General features: G+C 33.5%; 1 protein-coding gene across 1 annotated transcript in view; it reads left to right on the top strand.

Moving 5' to 3' along the window:
- CCDC172 (coiled-coil domain containing 172) overlaps positions 1 to 21,449 on the top strand; it is a 52,806-nt gene that overhangs the window by 15,590 nt on the left and 15,767 nt on the right. Inside the window, exons 3-6 of the mRNA XM_040623750.1 lie at positions 7,371 to 7,487; positions 8,630 to 8,795; positions 18,047 to 18,148; positions 18,500 to 18,602. Coding sequence (XP_040479684.1) covers positions 7,371 to 7,487; positions 8,630 to 8,795; positions 18,047 to 18,148; positions 18,500 to 18,602 — 488 coding nt within the window. The remainder of the gene's footprint in view (positions 1 to 7,370; positions 7,488 to 8,629; positions 8,796 to 18,046; positions 18,149 to 18,499; positions 18,603 to 21,449) is intronic.

Raw genomic sequence — 21,449 nt, 5'->3', positions numbered from 1 at the left:
ACAGATACTACCCTTTCTTTGTCATTTGTTGCAGATTTTATTATTTGTAGCTTGGTTTTTTATGACATATTTTATCTAGTCAAAGTTTAGAATGTTTGTGTTGCTAGTATTTTTTATCTTTTTCTTAATTTGTTTGTCCCTGAAATCCATCTCAGGCTTGGGAAAGCCTACCCCACTCTAAGATTTTAAACAGTGTGTTTTTCCAGTACTTTTCCAGTGTTTTTTTTTCTTTAATATCTTAAATAAAAATGACTCTTCCTCTGTTTTTGCCTGGGCAAATGTCACATGATCTTCATTGACCAAAAGCACCATCTTTATGATACAGTAATGCATCTGTATTTGTTTCTATATAGTCTATACCCTTCTATTAATCTGTCTGTTTTGGCACCAGTATTGTATTTACTTAATTACATTAGCTTCTAAATATCTTTGATTCTCTGGGAGGATAGTTTCTTTTTTAGAATTTTCCTGATTCTTTTCAGGTTTTTTGTTATTCTAGATAAATTTAAAATCATTTTGTCAAATTCTAACAAACAAAACAAAATTATTGGGTTTTAATTCAGACTATACTACATTTATGTGATAATTTGGGAAAAATTGATGTATTTCCATCTCTGAATCTTAGCCTTCAAGGACAAAGCATATCTTTCTATTTATTTGGATCTTTTATGTTCTTCAGTAGAGTTTTTTATTTTTTTCCATATAGGTCTCAGGTATTTTTTAAAGCTTATTTGTGTTTTCTTTATTTGGTTGCTGTTATGAATGAGATCTTTTCCATGCTTTTTTCTATTTATTGTTGGTAACTAGAAAAGATACTTAGTTTTTGATATTTATTTGTTACTAACCTTTTTACTGAATACTTTTTTATTTCTTACAGTTTTTCAGTAGATTTATGTGGATTTACTAGGTATGTAACAATAGCATTTGCCTAAACAAATGAGAGAGAGTTGAGTACTAGTTTTTTTGATAATTGTATCGCTTATTCCTTTTTCTTGCCATATTGCATTAATAAGAACTTTCAGAACAAACTTAAATAGCAGTGGTCTTATCTGGCATCCTAATAACCTTCAATGAAAAGATGAGAGATGAGCAAAGACTTGACTAAGGTAAAGGAATGAACCAGGGGGTATCTGGGAAAAGAGATTTTCAGGCAGAGAGAACAGCCAGTACAAAGGTCATTAAGTAGGGAGTGCACCTGGTATGTCCGAGGAATAAAAAGGAGGCCAATGTGGCTGGAGAAAGTGAGTGAAGAGGAGAGTAGTAGAAGATAAGGTTGGACAGTGAATAAGGGAGTGCAGATCATGAAAAGTCTTATGAGCCATTGTAAGGATTAATATTTCCTGATATTGAAGCTTCTTATATTAGGATTCCTGTGTCATAGTGAGTTCTCCTTTAAGTACTACATCTGGGTGTTACACACAACTGATATATTGTGAATGCTACATCTGAGACTAATGATGTACTGTATGTTGGCTAATTGAATTTGAATTTAAAAAGAAATACATTTATAAAAAATAGATCTTTTTCTTTTACAAAACCTTAATATCTGTTGTTGATACAACATTCATTGATGTCCTCTAGCATTTAAAATGTCTTTTATTATAGTCATAACACATTCTTTCCCCCAATTGCCATGAGCTTACAAATGTGAAATCTACATAACTCTCTTATGTAAAGTTGCCTGTGCTGTGGGGTAGATCATTTAATCAGCAAAATGTCAGTTCCTAAAGTCTGAGAATATTTTAAACAACAGCAACCACAACAAAGAGTAGCTTTGTACTTTGCTTACTTGGACCTAAACATTAATTTAGAATTCTCAGTCATTTTCAATTTTCAAGTTCTTCTGGTAGAAAAATACCTAAAGGCACCAAGGCAGCAAGAGTAGTGAAGAGTCACAAATCATGGCTATGCTGAAAACTGACCTAGTTGACCAGATAAGTCAGCTCACTGGGAAAACTATAAGCTCTGTTGAAAAACCAAATATTCCAAGAGGAATAAAACAGGGAAAGAAAAAAAAATCTTTATTGCTGAGGGAAGCAGAATTAACCAGAGTGTTGGTACTGCTATAAATTAAAATTTTCCAAAACAGCAATATTTTCTGACAAAGTTTGGCTATTTGATTCTAGAATATAACTTTAAGGCTGCATGCAAATATTTCTCTTCGTTTGTAGTCAGAGGAAGAAGAGAGATGAGAAAGAAATTTGTATTACTACTACTAGGAACCTTCTACCCTTTTGGTTGTCGTAGCCCCTTGATGTAGGGTAACTTAGGATATAGAGTTAGTAGTCTCTAAAATGTTGATTTATTGAAAGATGTCCAAGCTACCATGGATGTAAGATTAGTGCCTCAATTCAAACCTGATTGGGAAAGATGTGTTCAAAAATATTTTGGTGGGTGGTTCAAGATGGCAGCATAGGAATATCTGAACTCATCTCCCACGTACACACCAAATCTACAGCTATGTATGGAAAAATTCCCTCTGAAAAAGACCTGAAAACTAGCTGAAAAATTCATCCACAACAAAGGATAACAGACGGGGCTGCACTGAGATGGGTGGGAGAGGCAGAGATGTAGTCTCACCAGAACCCCTTCTTACCTTTGCACAGCAACCCATAATTAAGAGGGAGCTCACAAATATGGAGCTTCTCCCTGAGAAACATACCAACGTCAGGCACACCTACCCTTGAGACTTACATGGAAGAAATGAACCCTCAAAACATCTGGCTTTGAAAATCGGTGGTGCTTGTTACATCCAGGAGATCCAAAGGGCTGTAGGGAACTAAGGTTCTGCTTTTAAAGGGCTCATGTGTAGAATCATTTGCCCCAGAACTAGTGCAAAAACAGCAGTTTGAAAAGCACCTAGACTATATATATGTGAAGGAGAAATGTATTTCCTAATCTTAAAGCATCTGCCCGAGGGACAGGGGCCTGTTGGGACTCTCTCTAGAGAGGGAGGCACAGGTGGGTGCCATTTTTGCGCTCTTCCTCCACCTTGTGCCATTTTGCTGACTTGCTAGAACCGTTTTTGCACTCTCCCTTTGTCTTGCTAGCGCTGGCACATGCGCACAGTCAGCACTCTCCAGCTGCCCTGCTAACACCAGTGGATGTGCCCTACCCCTGAACTCTCCCACTGCCTTATTAAAGCTGGCGGGCATGCACCAAAAAACAATCTGATTTAAAAATGGGTAGAAGGGGGCGCCTGGGTGGCACAGCGGTTAAGCGTCTGCCTTCAGTTCAGGGCGTGATCCCGGCGTTATGGGATCGAGCCCCACATCAGGCTCTTCCGCTATGAGCCTGCTTCTTCCTCTCCCACTCCCCCTGCTTGTGTTCCCTCTCTCGCTGGCTGTCTCTATCTCTGTCAAATAAATAAAATCTTTAAAAAAAAAATGGGTAGAGGATCTGAATAAATATTTTTCCAAAGAAGACATACCAGATGGTCAACAGGCACATGGAAATATGCTCAACATTACTAATTGTCAGGGAAATGCAAATCAATACCCCAATATGATATCACCTCATATCTGTTAAGATGATTATAATCAAAAAGACAAGAAATAACAAGTGTTGGCAAGAATGTGGTGAAAGGGAACCCTCTTGCACTGTTGGTAGGAATGCAAATGGGGCAACTACTATGGAAAATGGTATGGAGTTTCCTCAGAAAATTAAAAACAGAACTACCATATGATCCAGCAATTCCACTTCTGAGTATTTATCCAAAGAAAATGGGAGCAGTAATTCGAAAAGATATGTGTACCCTATGTTCATTGCAGCACTATTTATGGTAGCCAAGATATGGAAACAACCTGAGTATCCATCAATGGATGAATGGATAAAGAAGAGGTCGGTAAATATATAATGGAATACTACCACTCAGCCATAAAAAATGAAATCTTGCCATTTTCAATAACATGGATGGACTTTGAGGGTATTATGCCAAGTGAAATAAATCAGATAAAGACAAATACCATCTAATTTCACTTATATGTGGAATCTAAAAAAACAAAACATACAAACAAAGAAAAACCAAAATAATAGATACAGAGAATAGATTGATGGTTACCAGTGGAGAAGAGTTTGGGGTTGGGCAAAATGGGTGCAGAGGATCAAAGGCTACAAAGTTATAAAATAAATAAGTCCTCAGGTCATAATACATAGCATGGTGACCATAGTCAGTGGTATTGAAAGTTGCTAAGAGAATAAATCTTAAAAAGTTCTCCTTACAAGAAAAAAAAAAGATTTTATAACTTCGGTGGCAAATGGTAACTAGACTTGCTGTGGTAATCATTTGGCAGTGTATATACATATCAAATCATTTTGTTGTACACTCAAAACTAATATAATGTTATGTGTCAATTATACCTTAGTTAAAATTATTTTTAAGTCTCAGTTTTACATTTCTTCTAATATCTTTTCAATTCTGATCCCCACCCATCATTTTTACGACAAAAGAGATGTTTCTGATGATAATTTATTCTGTGAAATGACCTTGTCTTGTGATCATAGCAATATGTTTGGGGTTATATCTGGAATTATTTACCTAAATTTTACACATCAGTAGGTCTGGTTTTCAAACACAAGAGTGTGAAAAATAGTTTAAGGAATTGGTTCTGATAAGAGAAAGAACAAAAGGAATAAGGAGAAACACATTCTGCAAATAGGTGGCCATGAAAAGCGATTTCACTTTTTAAGAGTAACAACTTACACTTGGCAGAGAGGAGCTGGGAAGATCCAAAAAGTCTTTGTCCTTTCAGTTTCCTTAAAATATGAAAGAACCCTATTAATAATAGACCCATGTAGCTCCTGCAACCCTAACTTACCGCTGTCTTCACCATGCGAATCATCATATTGTGGGCATCTGCTCTTTTTAACCTTACTGACTTGAGATTTCTCAAACTCCTGCCTCTTTTTCTATTCTTTTTCCTTTACTTGCCAAGTCCGGTTTTTATTGTGTCCATCACAGATCCTAAGTGAATTTAAAAATTAGTGTTACTGTAATTTTTCTGTAGTTATTGACCCTGGAACTTTTCTGGTTGATTTAAAGAGGAAAATGTGGAAATAAAAGACAAAGACAGAATATAAGCCAGAAAGTGGGAATGATGAGGAGATGCAGGCCAATAATAATAAAAACAACAACAACAAAGAAGCAGAAAAGACCTCAAAATGATAATTCCCCATAGAAGATTAGGGGAAGAGGAAAATGATAGATATACCTTTCTTATAAAGCTTTTGAGTAGCTCTCTACTTTTCATTTAGGGTATATAGGTTTCATTTTTCAGATTATGGTAAAATATTCCAGTTAAATGACAACTTGTCTAATAGCTCTCTTTAATAATTATTTTCTTTTTTAGGAAAGAGGACATGAGTTCAGTGGTAATTTTAGGTCTTAGTTGGTGATAGCTGGAATGGGACATCTTAATTTTTTATTTCTTACCATAAGGCTTTTCTGAACCTGAATAATAAATTTGGTTATGTCTTATTTAAAAATTTCTTAGCCTGATAAGTACTATTTTCTTCATTTTTGGGTTTCGATATAGGTCTTTCACATAGATCAGTGGTGGGAACAATTAGAATTCAGGAATTTTGATTCATACGTGACATACCTTATTGAATTAAACCAAATTTATCCAGCTCAATATTTGGTCTCAAAGCAGTTTGCAAGCATTCATGGTTACTGTCCAGAATAGCAACTCTGAGAGTTAGGTATATACCGCAAACAACCTTCTCTCATTGAGTTCCGGTAATTTTTCTCTCAAACTTACATTCTTTCATTTTCTGCCTTAATCAGAGACTAAAGTCCCTTTTAGTTCCAGAAGTATCTCTATTACTTTGAAATAGTTCTAGTTCTAATTTAGGAGAAAGGAAGTCAGAAGAGCTGGATTTTAGTCCTGTGTTTGCCCGTAATTAATTATATAATCTTTGTTAAGGAATTTCACTTTTCCAGAACTCATTTTATGCTCATTTATATAATAAATAGCTCTGAAGTATTTTCTTATTCTAAAAAATGTGATAGAATTCATGATCATACTCTTGTTTGCTGTTGTTACCATTTTCTGTATGATTTCATAAATCTGGCCATATGTGTTCTAATTTCTGTCTTCTTAGACAATAAAATAATTAACTGCCCCATTCTTCCTTCCCCCAACTTGAAAAGTATTTTCTGAGTTTCTTTGGTCATGAAAATTGCATCTCTTTCATCATTCTCTGTTGATGTCTTTCTCAAGATAGAGTTGATGAGAACAGCACCAAGTACTGAAGGTGTGAGCAGATGTGCCATGATATTATATATATATATATATATATATATATGCAAGACCATATTTTCTGTTTTATTTCCATTACTTTTTTTTCTGTTACTTTTTTAATGCCAACATTTCCAGGACTTTTTAGCCATATCGTTTCAAAATATCTTTCAGGCCAACCCTTTGCCTCTGGACTAGACTATTCTTAAGCTCTTTACTATTCACTATCTTCTGGGACAGAGATTTCACACCCTGTCTCTCACCTTCAGGAAGTTCTTATGGCTAACATAAATCTTGCTTTCTGCAATTTAAATTGAACTTATTTCCTTTTTCTTTTCACTGTGGAGATGGGAACAGCCCCAAACTAAAAGTGATGCTTTCTTATGAGGGCCAGTACTGAATATAGAGGAAAGATTATTCCCAGTCTGGCATCAATTTAAGCTTTTATATATTAAAGCTTCCTGACTTTTCATTTCAATATTCATGGTCTCAGGAGATGTTATTCTTTATGGCCCAAATGAAATAATGGTTACATATCCAATATTAATGTTTATTATGTCTTTTGCTAACTAGAACCAAATGAGGTACTAAAATAAAAAATGAGTTCTCAAAAGCATTTGAGGACTTTAGCAGATCTGTGTTTTTCTTAGTATAACTATAGCCATGGGACTGGGTTTTTGCCTATGGTTTGTAGATTTTATCTCATTTTATTAGTCATACTGTATACATGTTTAATTCATCCATATCTTCCTTATAAGTGATGAGAATAGGAACTTGTTCTTTAACACATGCTGTCTTGAAGCAGAGTTTAATATGTGTAGTCAAAAAGCTTTTGATACCTAGGCTAAGAAATGTGTTAGGTATTGTAAAGAAAAAGGAAAACACATTTTCTGCCAGTGAGGGGCCTATAGTCTTATTGGGGGAAAAACTATAAAACTTGTGATGATAGAACACTTATAAAATAATATATGATAGTGCATATAAAGTAAGATGTTTAATGTGAATTTTATTTAGCATTTAAGGTTAGTACAGAAAATATCTTATACTGTGCAGTTATATTCTGTTAGCTAAGGCACCCTAAAATGTTTAACTAATTGTTTCATTCTGATTTCTGTTTTTTTCAATTTAAAGGTTCAGCAGTTTTCTGAAAAAACCTTCCTCTTACAGCTTTGGAAAATTCATGAAAGTGCCTTAGAAAGACAGTGCAGTGAAATTACAAGCCAGAGGAATATGCTTCTCCAAACCTTTGTAAGCCTCCAGCCACTTAGAAATATCTATTTCACTAACTGTATTGAAAAGTATTTAAATATACTTACATGTACTTTTAGAAAATTATCTGTATGCATATTGGCAGATAGTCCTGTTCAGATATGGAAAAGTATTAAGTGCTATTTAAAACCAGTTGGTAGAGTAATATAGTTTGAAAGAATTCTATTGGCAGGGATGCAATATAGAAATTATTTGCAATTGTAATAAGCATTAAAAAACCCAGTGAAACTGATTTGAAATGCTCAGGCTTTGAGACCTTGGTTTTAATGCTTTTGAAAGGCAGAGAGGTTCACACTTTAGGCATATTCATGGATCTTGGTGAAGCAATAGATTTTGTTTATCTTTTTATCTTAAGTGAGAACCAACAGACTCAGTAGTTTTAAATGACAGGGCCAGTTTAGGAATGTGACTTATACTTAATTGACATTTCAAAGAAAATACATTTTAAAATATTAAAAATATTTATCTGAAGTCAGAACCAACAGACTTTGTGCTTATGCATGACATGGCCAGTTTCTCGTTCACAATTAGTTGACATTTCTTAGAAAAAATAGAAAAATACAGTAATATTTAGGTTCTATCATTGCTCAGAGTTTTGGGAAATTCTTATTTCTTCTTCATATTGATGTTTCATAAAATGTAAACTATCTTATAGCACTGAATTGGAAATAAATATATAATTTTACCTCCTTTGTCTATATCTTAAAAGATTTCCTTGGATTTCTTTATTTGTTTTTTCTATAGCAGTAATTCCTTTGAGTAATTCCTTTGGACATTTAATATTTTACCCAATTTTATATTGCAATGACAAAATGGCACCTATGGCTGTAAGTTTAATACATAAATAAACACAGATATAATGATAAGTAGTAGAATTTCTATCTCAATAATACTCCCAAAACATTAAGGATAAAACTTTCATGTGGAAATAGTTGGTTATTAGTATGTAATAACTTCACTTTTTTATTAATATTGCTGGGGGAATAACGCATTTTTGTGATAACACCAGGAAGTATAATTTTATATTTTTGTTGCTAATAATTCCAAATGATTGCATTTTAAATCACCAGAGAAAAATTACAATTAACACCTGTATTTAATCTTTTGTTTCTGTTTTTCAGGGGGCTACAAAGAAAAAAGTAACAGAGGAGGAAGAAAAATTTATTAAGGAAATTACAGACTTCAATAATGAGTATGAAGTAACAAAGAAAAGAAAGCTTTTGATAAAAGAAAATGTCAAGATTGAAATATCTGACTTAGAAAACCAGGCAAACATTTTGAAGAGAGGTATGAGTATATAGTCCCACCTCATTTATCTGTCATCAACAAAAATAACTTATTTTGAACAAATGAATTTTGCAGAAATTTAACATTTTCATAAGTAAATTGGCTATTCCGTAGCTATTCTTTTACCTTTATCTTAATTATCCTAATGGAAATGTATCTTTTATTGTGAACAGTCTCAAGGTCTTTAGTAGTAGGTGTGACATGAGCATTTAGTCATTCATTCAAAAAACAAATATCTATTACTCTCTGGTATGTGACAGGCATTGTTCTAGGTCATGGGAATATAAAACTAAAAAGTGGAAGAATCAAATATGTAAGCAGATATTTATAGTACAATGGGATAGAAGCTATAATAGGGGTAGGACTGGTGTGATGATCCCCATTTTACTGTCAATACAATTTAAACTAGGAAACAAGGTTACACAGTGGGGTGGGGAAAATTTCATTTCAGGAACCCTAGCCTGTAGGTTATTGCAATCTGTGATAAGATCCTGAACGGAAGAAATTGCCAAAGAGAAGAGAGGGCAAATTAAAGAGATGTTTAAGAATAATGATAGGACTTTATCACTGATTAATATGAACAAAAATAGAGAAAGTTAGGGATGAATTATAGTTTTCATATGTCAGAGATTGGGTAGAATATGGTACCAGGAGGAAGAGCAGAGGTAGGAAAGCCTGTTGGAACTATAGTCTTTTCCAGACAAAATGACTGAGTTTTATTTCAGGTATTTTTAGTAGGAGATGTCTATGGAATATACAGGGGAAGATGCCCAGGTGGCAGGGGAAGATTTGGTTGTGAAGCTGGTAGGAGAGTTCAGAGCTAGAGCATTAGGTTTGGGACTGAATCCAAAGGAGTTGGTGACATCATTCAGAGAAAACGTATAGAGGGAACATAGATGAGGAGCAAAAACCAAAACCAGAAACTGGGAAAGCATTACATTTAGGGAAAGAAAGAAAAAGAATGGGACAGAGTAGTGAAAAAGGGCAAGAGGAGAACCAGCAGAGAGTAATATTTTAGAAACCAAAAGAAATATGTTTTCCTCAAATTAGTGGAAAACAAAATAGGATATTAATTTGACAATCAGAAGATTGTCAAGTGCAGTAGCATAGAGTAGAGCAGTAGAAAAAGACTGGTAGTAATAGATTGGAGTCAGTGAGAGTTGAGGAAGTAGAGAATGAAAATATAAATGATATTAGATGGAAATTAGTTTTTAATGGAAGCCTTTCTAAAATGTACCATTACTTTGATGCCTTTAGTAAATGGAGAATAATAAAAACATTTAACTTTTTTATTGACTTGGAGCTATCAGTATGAATAATTTATTGTTTTGCTTTGCATATGACAACTACTATTTTAAGTAATATTCATCAGGCTTATACTATATAACGACCACCATCCTAAAGATTATGAATGCTAATGTCATGTTAATTTCATTTAAATCTTAATTTTACCATTTAATAGTTGTGTGATTTGGGGAAAGATGCTAAACTTTTCTTTGGTTCAGTTTCCCCAGCTGTAAAGTTGGGGGTTGGGTGTAATGACCTTTACAAAGGTAGTTGTGAGGATTCAATGAAATAATGCTGAAGTACATAGAATGCTGCCTGCAACATAATTAAGCCCTCAAAAAATGTGGGGATTATACTTTTTAGTCTCATTTCATAGATGAAGGAAATAAGGTTCTCAGAGATAAATTACTTTGGCTAGAGAGAGTAGGACAGAGGCACACAATCTGGAAAGCTTTAAAAAATATTACACACTTGAATCTCATTCAAGACTTATTGAATCAGAATCTGTGGGAGAGGATAGGGAACATAACTTTTTAAAAAATCCCTTAGGTGATATTGATGTGTATTTTCAATAACAAGTTAGAATACAAAGTTACATAGGTACATACTTTAAAACTAACTTTCTGCAAAAAGTCATGGATATCACCACTTCAATCCAACTTAGTATTAGAAATTTTAGCCAAATCAATTAGGCAAGAAAAAGAAATAAAAAGCATCTACATTGGAAAGGAAAAAGTAAAATTGTCTCTGTCCCCAGATGATATGCTCTTATATATAGAACACCTAAGGATACCACAAAAAAACCCTGCTAGAACTAATAAATAAATATAGCAAAGTTGCAGTATACAAAATCAACACACAAAAATAAGTTGCATTTCTATGTATGAGCAATAAGTGATTCAAAAAGGAAACAATTTTTAAAATTCCATTTATAATAGTATCAAAAAGAATAAAATACTTAGGAATAAACTTAACCAAGGAGGTAAAAGACTTATCCATTGAAAACCATATAAAACGTTGCTCAAAGAAATTAAAGAACACCCATATAAGTGGAAAGACATCCCATGTTCATGGATTGGAAAACTTAGTATTGTTAAGATGACATTATTACCCAAAATGATGTACAGATTCAGTGTAATCTCTATCAAAATCTTAACAGCGTTGAGAAAACCCATCCTAAAATTCATATGAAATCCCAAAGGATCCCAAAGAGCCAAAACTATCTTGAAAAAGAAGAACAAAGTTGGAGGACTCACACATCCTGATTTCAAAACTTACTAAAATGCCAAAGTAATCAAAACAGTGTGGTACTAGAATAAGGACAGACATATAGAAAATCAGGATAGAATAGAGAGCTCAAATATAAAACCTCATGTATGTGATCAAATGATTTTTTATAAGAGTGCCAAGACTATTCAATGGGAAAGGATAGTCTTTTCAAAAAATGGAGCTGGGAAAACTAGATACCACATACAAAAAAATGAAGTTGGGCCCTTATCTTACACGATATACAAAAAATAGCTAAAAATGGATGAAAGTCTTAAACTTAAGAAGTAAATAAAGCTCTTAGAAGAAATCATATAGGAAACACTTCATATTAGATTTGGAGATGATTTCTTGGATATCAGAAACACAGTCAACAAAAGAAAAAATAGGTAAATTGTATTTCATTAAAATTAAGATCTTTTGTATATCAAAGGACACTGTCAAGACAGTAAAAACACAACTCACAGAAAGAATGAGTTGTGTTTTTTATGGAAGAAAATATTTGCAGACTATATCTTTGATAAGGGATTAATATCCAGAGTATTTTTTAAGTAGTCTCTGCACCCAGTGGAGGGCTTCAACTCACAACCCCAAGATCAAGAGTCATATGCTCTACCAACTGAGCCAGCCAGGTGCTTCTAATGTCCAGAATATATGAAGAACTACAACTCAACACCAAAAAAATAACTCAGTTAAAAAATGGACAAAGGACTTGAATAAACATTTCTCCAAAGATATGGCCAATAAGCACATGAAAAGGTGTTCCACATCACTAGTCATTGGAGAAATGGAAATCAAAACCACAAAGAGAGGGCACCTGGGTGGCTCAGTTGGTTAAGCATCTGCTCAGGTCATGATCCCGGAGTCCCAGGATTAAGCCCCACATCTGGCTCCCTGCTCAGTGGAACGTCTGCTTCTCCCTCAGCCCCTCACTCTGCTCATGCTCGCTCTCTCTTTCTCTCAAATAAAATAAAATCTAAATAAAATATAACCCACAAAGAAATACCACTTCACACCCATTAGGATGGCTATGATCAAAAAAATCCAAAGTCTCCACAGAATGACATTCACAATGTTCAGGATGTAATCCAAAATTACTTGACCCCTGAAGAATTGGTGAAATGTGACCTGGTGTCAAAAGAAAACCATGAGATGCCAAACACACAGTGATCTAGATATTGGAATTATCAAATACTTTATAGCAGCTATTATTGAGCTATGCTCAGTGAGTTAAGGAAGATACATTTGCAATAGATGAAAAGATAGGTAATCTCAGTGGAGAAGTAGAAAGTGTAAAAAAAAAAAGAAAAAATGTATTAGAACTGAAAAATACATTATCTGAAATAAAAATGTCACTGAATGAGCTTAATACCAGAGTGGAACTGAGAGAAGAGCCCATGAACATGAAGATAGATCAATAGAAATTATCCAATCTGAAAAAGAGAGGAAAAATTTTTTAAAAATTAAATGAAACAAAAAATTAGAAACTTAGGGACCTGGGGAACAATTTTAAAAGGTCTAACATTCAAGGAACTGGAGTCTTTGAAGGAAAAGAAAGAGAATTGACAGAAAATATATTTCAAGAAATCATGGCGGAAAATTTCTTAAATTTTCTAAAAGACTTTAATTTGCAGATTCAAGATCAGCAAACCCAAATAGGATAAATTCAAAAAAATCCATGCCTAGCCACTTAATAATAGTCAAACTATTAAGAAGCCAAAGAGAGAGAGAAAATCTTGAAAACAGGCAACAATAACCTTAATGACTATGCACCTGTCACTAGAAATGATAAAGTCAAGAAGACAGTGGAATAACATCTTGGAGGTGTTGAAAGAAAATTTTCCATATCCAGTGAAAATATCCTTCAAAAATTAAGTTTAAAAAAGACATTTTCAGATAAAAGTTAAGGGAATCCATTGGCATCATGCCTGAACGGCAAGAAATTCTAAAGGAACTCCTCCATGTAGAAGCAAAAATGATACCAGAGAAACACTTGGATCGTGTTTAATGAAATAAACAGAGATGGCAAATACGTGGATAATTATAAATACCTTTTTTTCTCTTTAAAAGATAGCTATGATTGATTAAAGCAAATACTATATTGTCTTGTGGAATTTATAATGTATGCAGAGGCAATTTGTATACATGCATACTATATGCATATATGACAGCTATCACATCAAAGACTGGAAAAGAGGATTGGTAAATGGATCTATACAATCCTTTATAAATCTTAGAAAACCAGGAATAGAAGGGAACTTTCTCGACCAGATAAAGAACCTGTTTGAAAAGCCTACAGCTAATATTACACTTAATGGTGAAATATTGGATACCAATATTATTCGAAATGGTGACATATTAAATACTTTCCCCACGAAGACTGAGAATAAGGCAAGGATACCCATTCTTATCACTTCCATTCAGTACAGCTCTGGATGTTCTAGCCATTTTAGCCATTTCAATGAGACAAAATAAAATTGCCTCTATTTATAGATTACATGACTGTTTACATAGAAAATTATAAGGAATTTACAAAACAATTACTAAAATTAGTAAGTCAATATGGTAAGGTTATAGGATACAAGGTATATATTTAAAAATCAGTTGAGGGGCACCTGGGTGGTTCAGTCGATTAAGTGTCTGACCCTTGATTTCGGCTCAGGTCATGATCTCAGGTCCGCCCAGCATGGAGCTTGCTTAAGATACTCTCTTTCCCTTTCCCTGTACCCCTCCCCACCAACTCTCTTTCTCTAAAGAAAAAAAAAAAGCAGTTGAATTCTTATATACTAACAGCAAACAATAGAAAAATGGACTAAAAATACCATTTAAACATCATCAAAAAACAAAATAGAAACAAATTTAACAAAAGACGTGAGGGACTTCTGCACTATAAACTACAGAGCATTGCTGAGAGAAATTAAGAAGACCTAAATAAATAGATATATCATAATCATGGATTAGAAAATTCAATTTTGTTAATAGGTCAATCCTCTTCAAATTGATCATAGGTTCAACAGTATCTCAGTAAAAATCCCATTAAGTTTTATTATGCCTTGACAAGCTGATTCTAATATTTATATGGAAATGTAAATCACTTAGAACAGCCAACATTTTTTAAAAGAACAAATTTTAGGGATTTATACTCCCTGATTTAAAATTTGGCTAAAAAGCTATAGTAATCAAGATAATGTATCCCTGGCTTAAAAATAGGCATATAGGTACCACTGGAATGAAAGAGTCCGGAAATAGTCTTATACATGTAGGGTCAATTGATTGTCAACAAAGCAAGGCATTCATAAATAGCAAGGCAATTCAGTGGGGAAGGGAAAGTCTTTTCAGTAAATGGTGCTGGATCAATTGGACATCCCTTGCAAAACGATGATTCTTAAATATTACTTCACACCATAGTAAACATTAACTCAGAATGGACTTATACCTAAACATTAAAGCTAACATCATGAAACTCCCAGAAGAAAACATAATAGGAAATCTTGGCCATCTTGGAGTAGGCAATGATTTCTTAGATGAGACACAGAAACATGAACCATAAAAGAAAAAAAATACATTGTATTTCAAGTAAATTAAAAAAAAACACTATTAAGAAAATCAAAAGACAAACCACAGACTTGGAGAAAATATTTCCAATATATATATATATCTCCTAGGTACTGTTATCTAGAATATAATGAACCCTTACAACTTAATAATAAGAAATAACAAAACTGATTCTAAAAGGGGAAAAAGATTTGAACTTCACAAAAGGGCCTATACTGATGACCAATGAACATATGAAAAGATACTCAATATCTTTAGTCATCAGGAAAATATAAATTAAAACCACAATGTAATATACTGTACATGCATTTAATTAAAATTAAAAACACTGGTCATATCAAGTATTGGCAAGAACGTGGAGCATCTGAAATTCATATGGTAGTGATGGGAATATAAAATTAATGGTACATTAATTGTTTGGAAATTGTTTTGCAGTTTCTTAAAACATTAAATATGCATTTACCATATGACCCAGCCATTCTACAACTACATACACCAGAGAAGTGAAACTCTAGGGTCCACACTAAGTTTTTAGTAACTTCATTCACAGTAGCCAAAAACTGAACATAACTTAAATGTCCATTAAGAGGTAAATTGCTAAAAAAAAAATTGGTGTGCCCATGCAGTGAAATACTCAGAGATAAAAAATAACAAATCTGCTCACACACAACATGGATGCATCTCAAAATGATATGGTGACTGAAAGAAGCTAGACACAAAAGAAAACATACTATATACAATGCAAACTGTGTGTGACAACAAGCAGGCAAGTGACAACAAGCGGACCAGTGGTTGCCTGGGTCAGAATGAATGAATTGCAGAGGGGCAGAGGAAGCTTTTGGGATTGATAGAAATACACAGTTTCTTGACTGTGGTGGTGCTTTCACAAGTGTATGTGAAAGCCAAAACTCATAGAATTGTATGTTGTTAAGTGGATGTACTTTATGTAAATTATTCCTCAAAAAAAGTGATAAAGAAGAAAGTCCTTGATACCACAAATACTGTAGGAGCCCTCTATTTTGTATCCTTTCTTCCAGAAATATGGATTTATTTTAATAGATTTGCTTCCATAGTACCTAGTACTGTTGGTCTTTGTACTTTCACAAAACCCATCCGTCTGAATGTATATCATAACATTTTCATATGAAACTTTAAACTCTGTAATGGCAGGACTTTGTTTTGTTTAATGCTCTGTCTCCAGTAGTATGAAAGAGATAATTATGAATCGATGACTGCTTCAAATGGAGAAGTATAAAATGAGGTGAAAACATATAATAAGGAAACTTAACCTGGACTAGGAGTGAAGGAAGATCTCCCCTAACAAGTGACCTTCAGACTGAGGTCTGAAGGGGTGATAGGAATTAACCAAATGGCAGATTTGAGTATAAATGTCGGAAAGTTGGGTATAAAAGTCAAGAGCTCCAAGGGAGATTTGGGCTGGAACTGTTAAATTCGGGAGTCACCTAAGAAAAATGTATTGAAAGAAGATAATAGGACCCTGAGGAATACCAGGATTTTCAAAGCAAGAAGAAGAAAAAGGCCAGTGAAGAGTGTGAAAGGTAGGCAGGACACATTACTGTGTGAGAGGGAGATCATCTTCGGGAGAGTGTTTGAGGGAGTGATCAGCCCATGTTAAATGCCGCCAAATTGTCAACCATGAAGACTAAGAAGCAGTCATGGGAGGTCCCTCATGATCTTTAGGGAAAGCAACAGATGGAGGTAGGAAGTGAGGAAAGGCAGAGGCCAGGTTGTAATAGGTTGAGCAGTGAGAGCAGAAGAAATGGTGATCATAAGCGCCCACAAGGCCTTGAAGTGAAGTTTCTCTGGATGACAAAGTTCAGTAGCCCAGGGGAGGGCTTTTAGTGGGTCATGTATTATACTTTTTTCACTTCTGTCTTTTGAGACAGGAGATATTTGAACATATTAAATGATGATGGATCAGAGCCCATGGAGAAGTAGAGTTGAAAATTCAAGAGAGAAGTAAAGTTCCCAGAGAAGATAGGAAATGGTGCACAGGTGGAGGGACTGGTTGTGATTTCAGAAAACAAAACAAAATAAGAATAAAAATCGGGAAACAACCTACATGACCATCAATGGAGGCCTCTAATTGTCTGAGTACATATCCCTCTATACTTTTGTGACTATATTTGGGTGGTAAAATCTACTAATGAAACTGCTAGGTCAGAGGAAAATATTAACAGACTTAACGCCAAATTAGACTCCTTTCAGCAGTGAATTAATTAATTTTCCTACCAACTCTATAGGAGAGTGACTGTTTTCTTGTATTATTAGCCTATACCATTGCCAATCTAGGCATTAACACTGACTTTAATCTTTGCCAATCTGACAAGCAAAAATAAAATTTTTATTGTTGACTTAATTCACATTTCTTTGCTTTTGCATTATGTTGAATTTACTTCTCTGAATTTATTGATCGCTTAAATTTCTTTTTATTTTCCTGTGAACAATCTGTTCATATTCTTTGTTCATCTTTCTACATTTTTGTTCTTACTGATTTATATGAGTTCTTTGTAAATTAAGGAAGTTAGCTAGTTATTTAGTGTCATGTGTTACGAATTTTGTGTCCTAATTTATTGTTTACCTTTTGAAAAATTAGGAGATGAATCTTAAAAGATGAATTAGAGTTTGTTGTGGGGATAAAGAGAAGAAAGATATTCTAGGTAGAAGAAGCAAAATTAGCAGTATTGTAGAAGTTTTCAGCCATAGAGAGTACTGTGCAATGTCATTTTAAATATGCTTTACTTAAGAAGGATGAAGTTTTCTTATTATCTCATTGGGAAGCTTATTTAACTAAGTGATGTTACCTTATTTTGAATTCTCACTAGGTAGTCTAACCATCAAGTAACTAATTCTTCTGTACCTCATTGTTGCTTAATGAATCCTGGTCAGTTTATTAGAAACAGTTTCTGGATGGCCAAAGGAAGCCTGTTTGGACTTAAAATTGACCATATGAATCACTTTTTAGCCTTTTGGCTAAGATCAAGTATAATTTTGTTCTTACCAGTTTAAAGTTGACCATGTGCTTAAATTTTTACTACACACAAAATAAGTTAATTGCTGACATATTCAAGGCAAAGCCTAACTGGTTAAAATATGGCTTTTATTTGTCTATTTGTTTCTAGAAGTGAAGTCAATGGAACATGATAGTGTCCAGTTACGTGAACTTCAAAAACAAAAGAGTGAATTAGCACAAGAATTACTTACTGTGCAGAGAAAACTTAAAGGTATTATCTTTATGAGCTAGTTTATTTTGAGATGAATATAGTTACATACACATAACAGGGTCATATTATTCTTTCAAATTGTACTAACCTATTGAAATACAGTGTTATTATTGGTATAAAGCAGAAATAGGTAGAACACTAAAATAAAGTGTTAAATCTGGTATTTTTAATGTCATGAATTTTGTCAAGATCTTTTTTGTGCCTTTAATCGCTATATTAAAGTAGAAAAATAAGAATAATGAGTGCATACATTTTATATAAAGCACTAAAAATTATTGTTCTTATGAATGAATAAAGTTAACTCTTATGTTTATTTTTTTAAAGATTGTAAGCATTTTCTTAATTGTTTAGTTTTTGAAGATAAAAAGAATGAAGCAATTTGTACTACCAAATACCTAGAGGCAGAAAAAGTAAAAATCAATGAAAAGCCTCAAAATGATGCTGAATGCTTAAGGTAAGAATTCCCTATTATATTTTGGTATAAAATCTGGTAATTTTTCAAGTTGTCAAAGAGATCTCGGCATAAAGCTAACTGTGTAGGTTGTTTTTTTTTAAGTTCCAGATAAAGATGTTAACTCCTTTTCTGTGTATTGTGAAATATGCTAATGAGAAAACACTTCACTGGCTAAAAAGTGCTACATGTAAGTTTCACAGTGCATTGGGTTGATAATACTGAAATCAATTTTTTCTTTTACCTCATGGACTCAGTGTTATTCACATTCCAATAGATTAAAACAAAGTATTGGTTCCACAACTCTCCTTTCTGTTATTCCTAACTTTTTTTTTAAAGATGACTGATTGATTTAAGAGAGAGAGACAACACAGAGAGGCAGGGAGGGGGAGAAGCAGACTGCCCACCAACCAGGGAGCCCAATGTGGGACTCGATTCCAGGAGTCTGGGATCCTGACCTGAGCCTAAGGCAGAAGATTAACCGACTGAGCCACCCAGGCGCCCCCTAACTTTGTTTTTAATGATTGAAATTGTTTATCGTTTTAGATTTCAGGGGAAAAAATCACAACCTATTATTTTACTTGAAATTTATTACTATTTGTTTTATGCTGAAAGAATGAAATGTATTTTCTGTATGGGATTTTGAGCTGCTTTTTATGTATTTGGATAATGAAAGAATGGCTAGTGTTTGAAACAACATAGTCATACACACGAGGAGAAAACCTTCAGTTTGTTAATTTTACTATTGTTTATTAATAATTCAATGTTATATTTGCTGGCTTTACTTCAAAGAAGTTCATCTACGTTCTGGGCTAAATATAAGGAAAGAAACCTCATTACTGAATCTATGAGAAGCAAATGAAGCCTTCTTTTACATAAATCATATAGAAATATGTCCACTAGAGCTGAACAAATGTTTCATATTAGCAGTGTATTGCCGTAGGCCATAATTTTAGTAGATTGTGAGAAAATATTTGCAATTTAATTTTATGTTAAGTTTTATAAGCATGAAATATCAATCTCTTGGGTGATATGTGTGATGCAGAATGAGTTTCTGTAATGACAATCTGCTCATTGATTTTTTTACACTTTTAAAAATGATAATGCCCACTGGTATCATTATGGTTAGTAGTATAAGGGCTTCTGATGTGAACTCCAGTTTTGTGGGTTTATCACTCAGTCGTAAAAATTTGCCCTGGGTTAAAATTAAACACACAAAGTCTGTTGGAGAGTGTTTTTTCCTTCACAGATGGTGACAGAGGAAATTTGAATAGAAAGAAACATTAGTCTATAGACATCGTCCATTTTTTGCATTTTAGCAGTTATCAAATGAAATGCCAATATTTACCAGTTCCCACTTTAAATTATTTTGATATGTGTAGTTTAGTTTGCTTACTCGTATTTTCCATAAAAGTTATTTCAAGTATAAAGAACCAAGTCAAAGTACTGAATATAAAGATTTTAGGAAATATGGCCATAAGCCTTATGATTAGTGCAATAACAAGAAGCTAATAATGGCAAGAGATGATATGACATTTATTCAACATCATGAAGGCCAAAATTAGGTTGGTTTTATCCCTAAATTTTGGAAAATTCTTTTCCTTCTGTGTCTTCAAATGTATACTGAATTCTGTTGCCTTTTTCTTAAATTTTCAGGTTTCACTGCTATTGGTATAGATGCCATTTTTATAGCAGGGTTTCTCAAAATTGGCACCGTTGACATTTTGGGCCAGGTTATTCTTGGTTGCAAGAGGGCAGTCCTATGCAATTTAAGACATTTAGCAGCATCTCTGGCCTCTACCCGCTAGATGCCAGTAGCACCTCCCACCCCCAGCTTTGACAACCACAAATGTCTCCAGACATTGCCAAATGTCCTCTGGGCAGAGCGGTGGGCAAAATTGTCCCCAGTTGAGAGCCAGTTTTATTTTAAGGTTATTATAATTGCACTACTACTTTTATTAAACTTTAACCAGTTAAGAAAGCAATTATAAAAAATTAATATTAGTTTATTTCTATGAGTTTATTGTTTCTACTTTTAGTAACTAGAAAATTTCACACATATTTTATACTGTCTATATTATTGGAATTCTTTTATAATAATTATGTTTTTTTTAATTAATCTGCCATGTTCAGATTATTTGTTGGGCTCAATCTTGATGCCATCCATTAGTGTAGAGAACCAGTACTTACATTCACAGTGGTTTAATGGTCTGCTTTAGGTAGTCATTTCCTGTTTATAAATACCAAGATGCTTATTTATTTAAAAGATTCTATTTTGAAGAGTGTGGAATCATTAATTAAACATGTTAAGGCAGCTAACTTGTAGAATATTGCTATGATTAACACTCAAGTCGAAGGTTGGGTTAATTCATATGAAGCTCCCAGAAGGTTGTATAACTATGACTGATCTAGTTTTTTCATATAGTTCAGAGAGGGTAGAAATGATAAACCTTAGGTTCTAGTAAGCATAGAGGTTAATATTACAAACCCCTTAAAATCCCAACTCTGTTATTTACTAGGTTAGTAACCTTGGACAAGCAATTTAACTTGTTTATGCCTCAGTCTCCACATCTATAAAATGAAGTTCTTAATAGCACCTACCTCACAAGATTATAGTTAAAATTAAATGACTTAATATATGTAAAGCCTTTAGAACAGTGCTTGGAACATAGTAAATGCTCTATAATTAGATGTAATTATAATTATATAAATACTTATGATTGCATTTTTATTTCATATTATCCATGAGGATTTCATGACTTTCAAGCTTCTTTCTCATTCTTTTCTTTTACCTGTCTTTTTGTAATTTAAATTCAATTAATTAACATATAATATATTATTAGTTTCAGA

The sequence above is a fragment of the Ursus maritimus genome, unplaced genomic scaffold (assembly GCF_017311325.1).
Source record: "Ursus maritimus isolate PB19 unplaced genomic scaffold, ASM1731132v1 scaffold_7, whole genome shotgun sequence".
NCBI classification, from domain to species: domain Eukaryota; kingdom Metazoa; phylum Chordata; class Mammalia; order Carnivora; family Ursidae; genus Ursus; species Ursus maritimus.
Note: the sequence above shows the minus strand (reverse complement) of the source record. Positions and strands in the feature narration are given on the sequence as shown.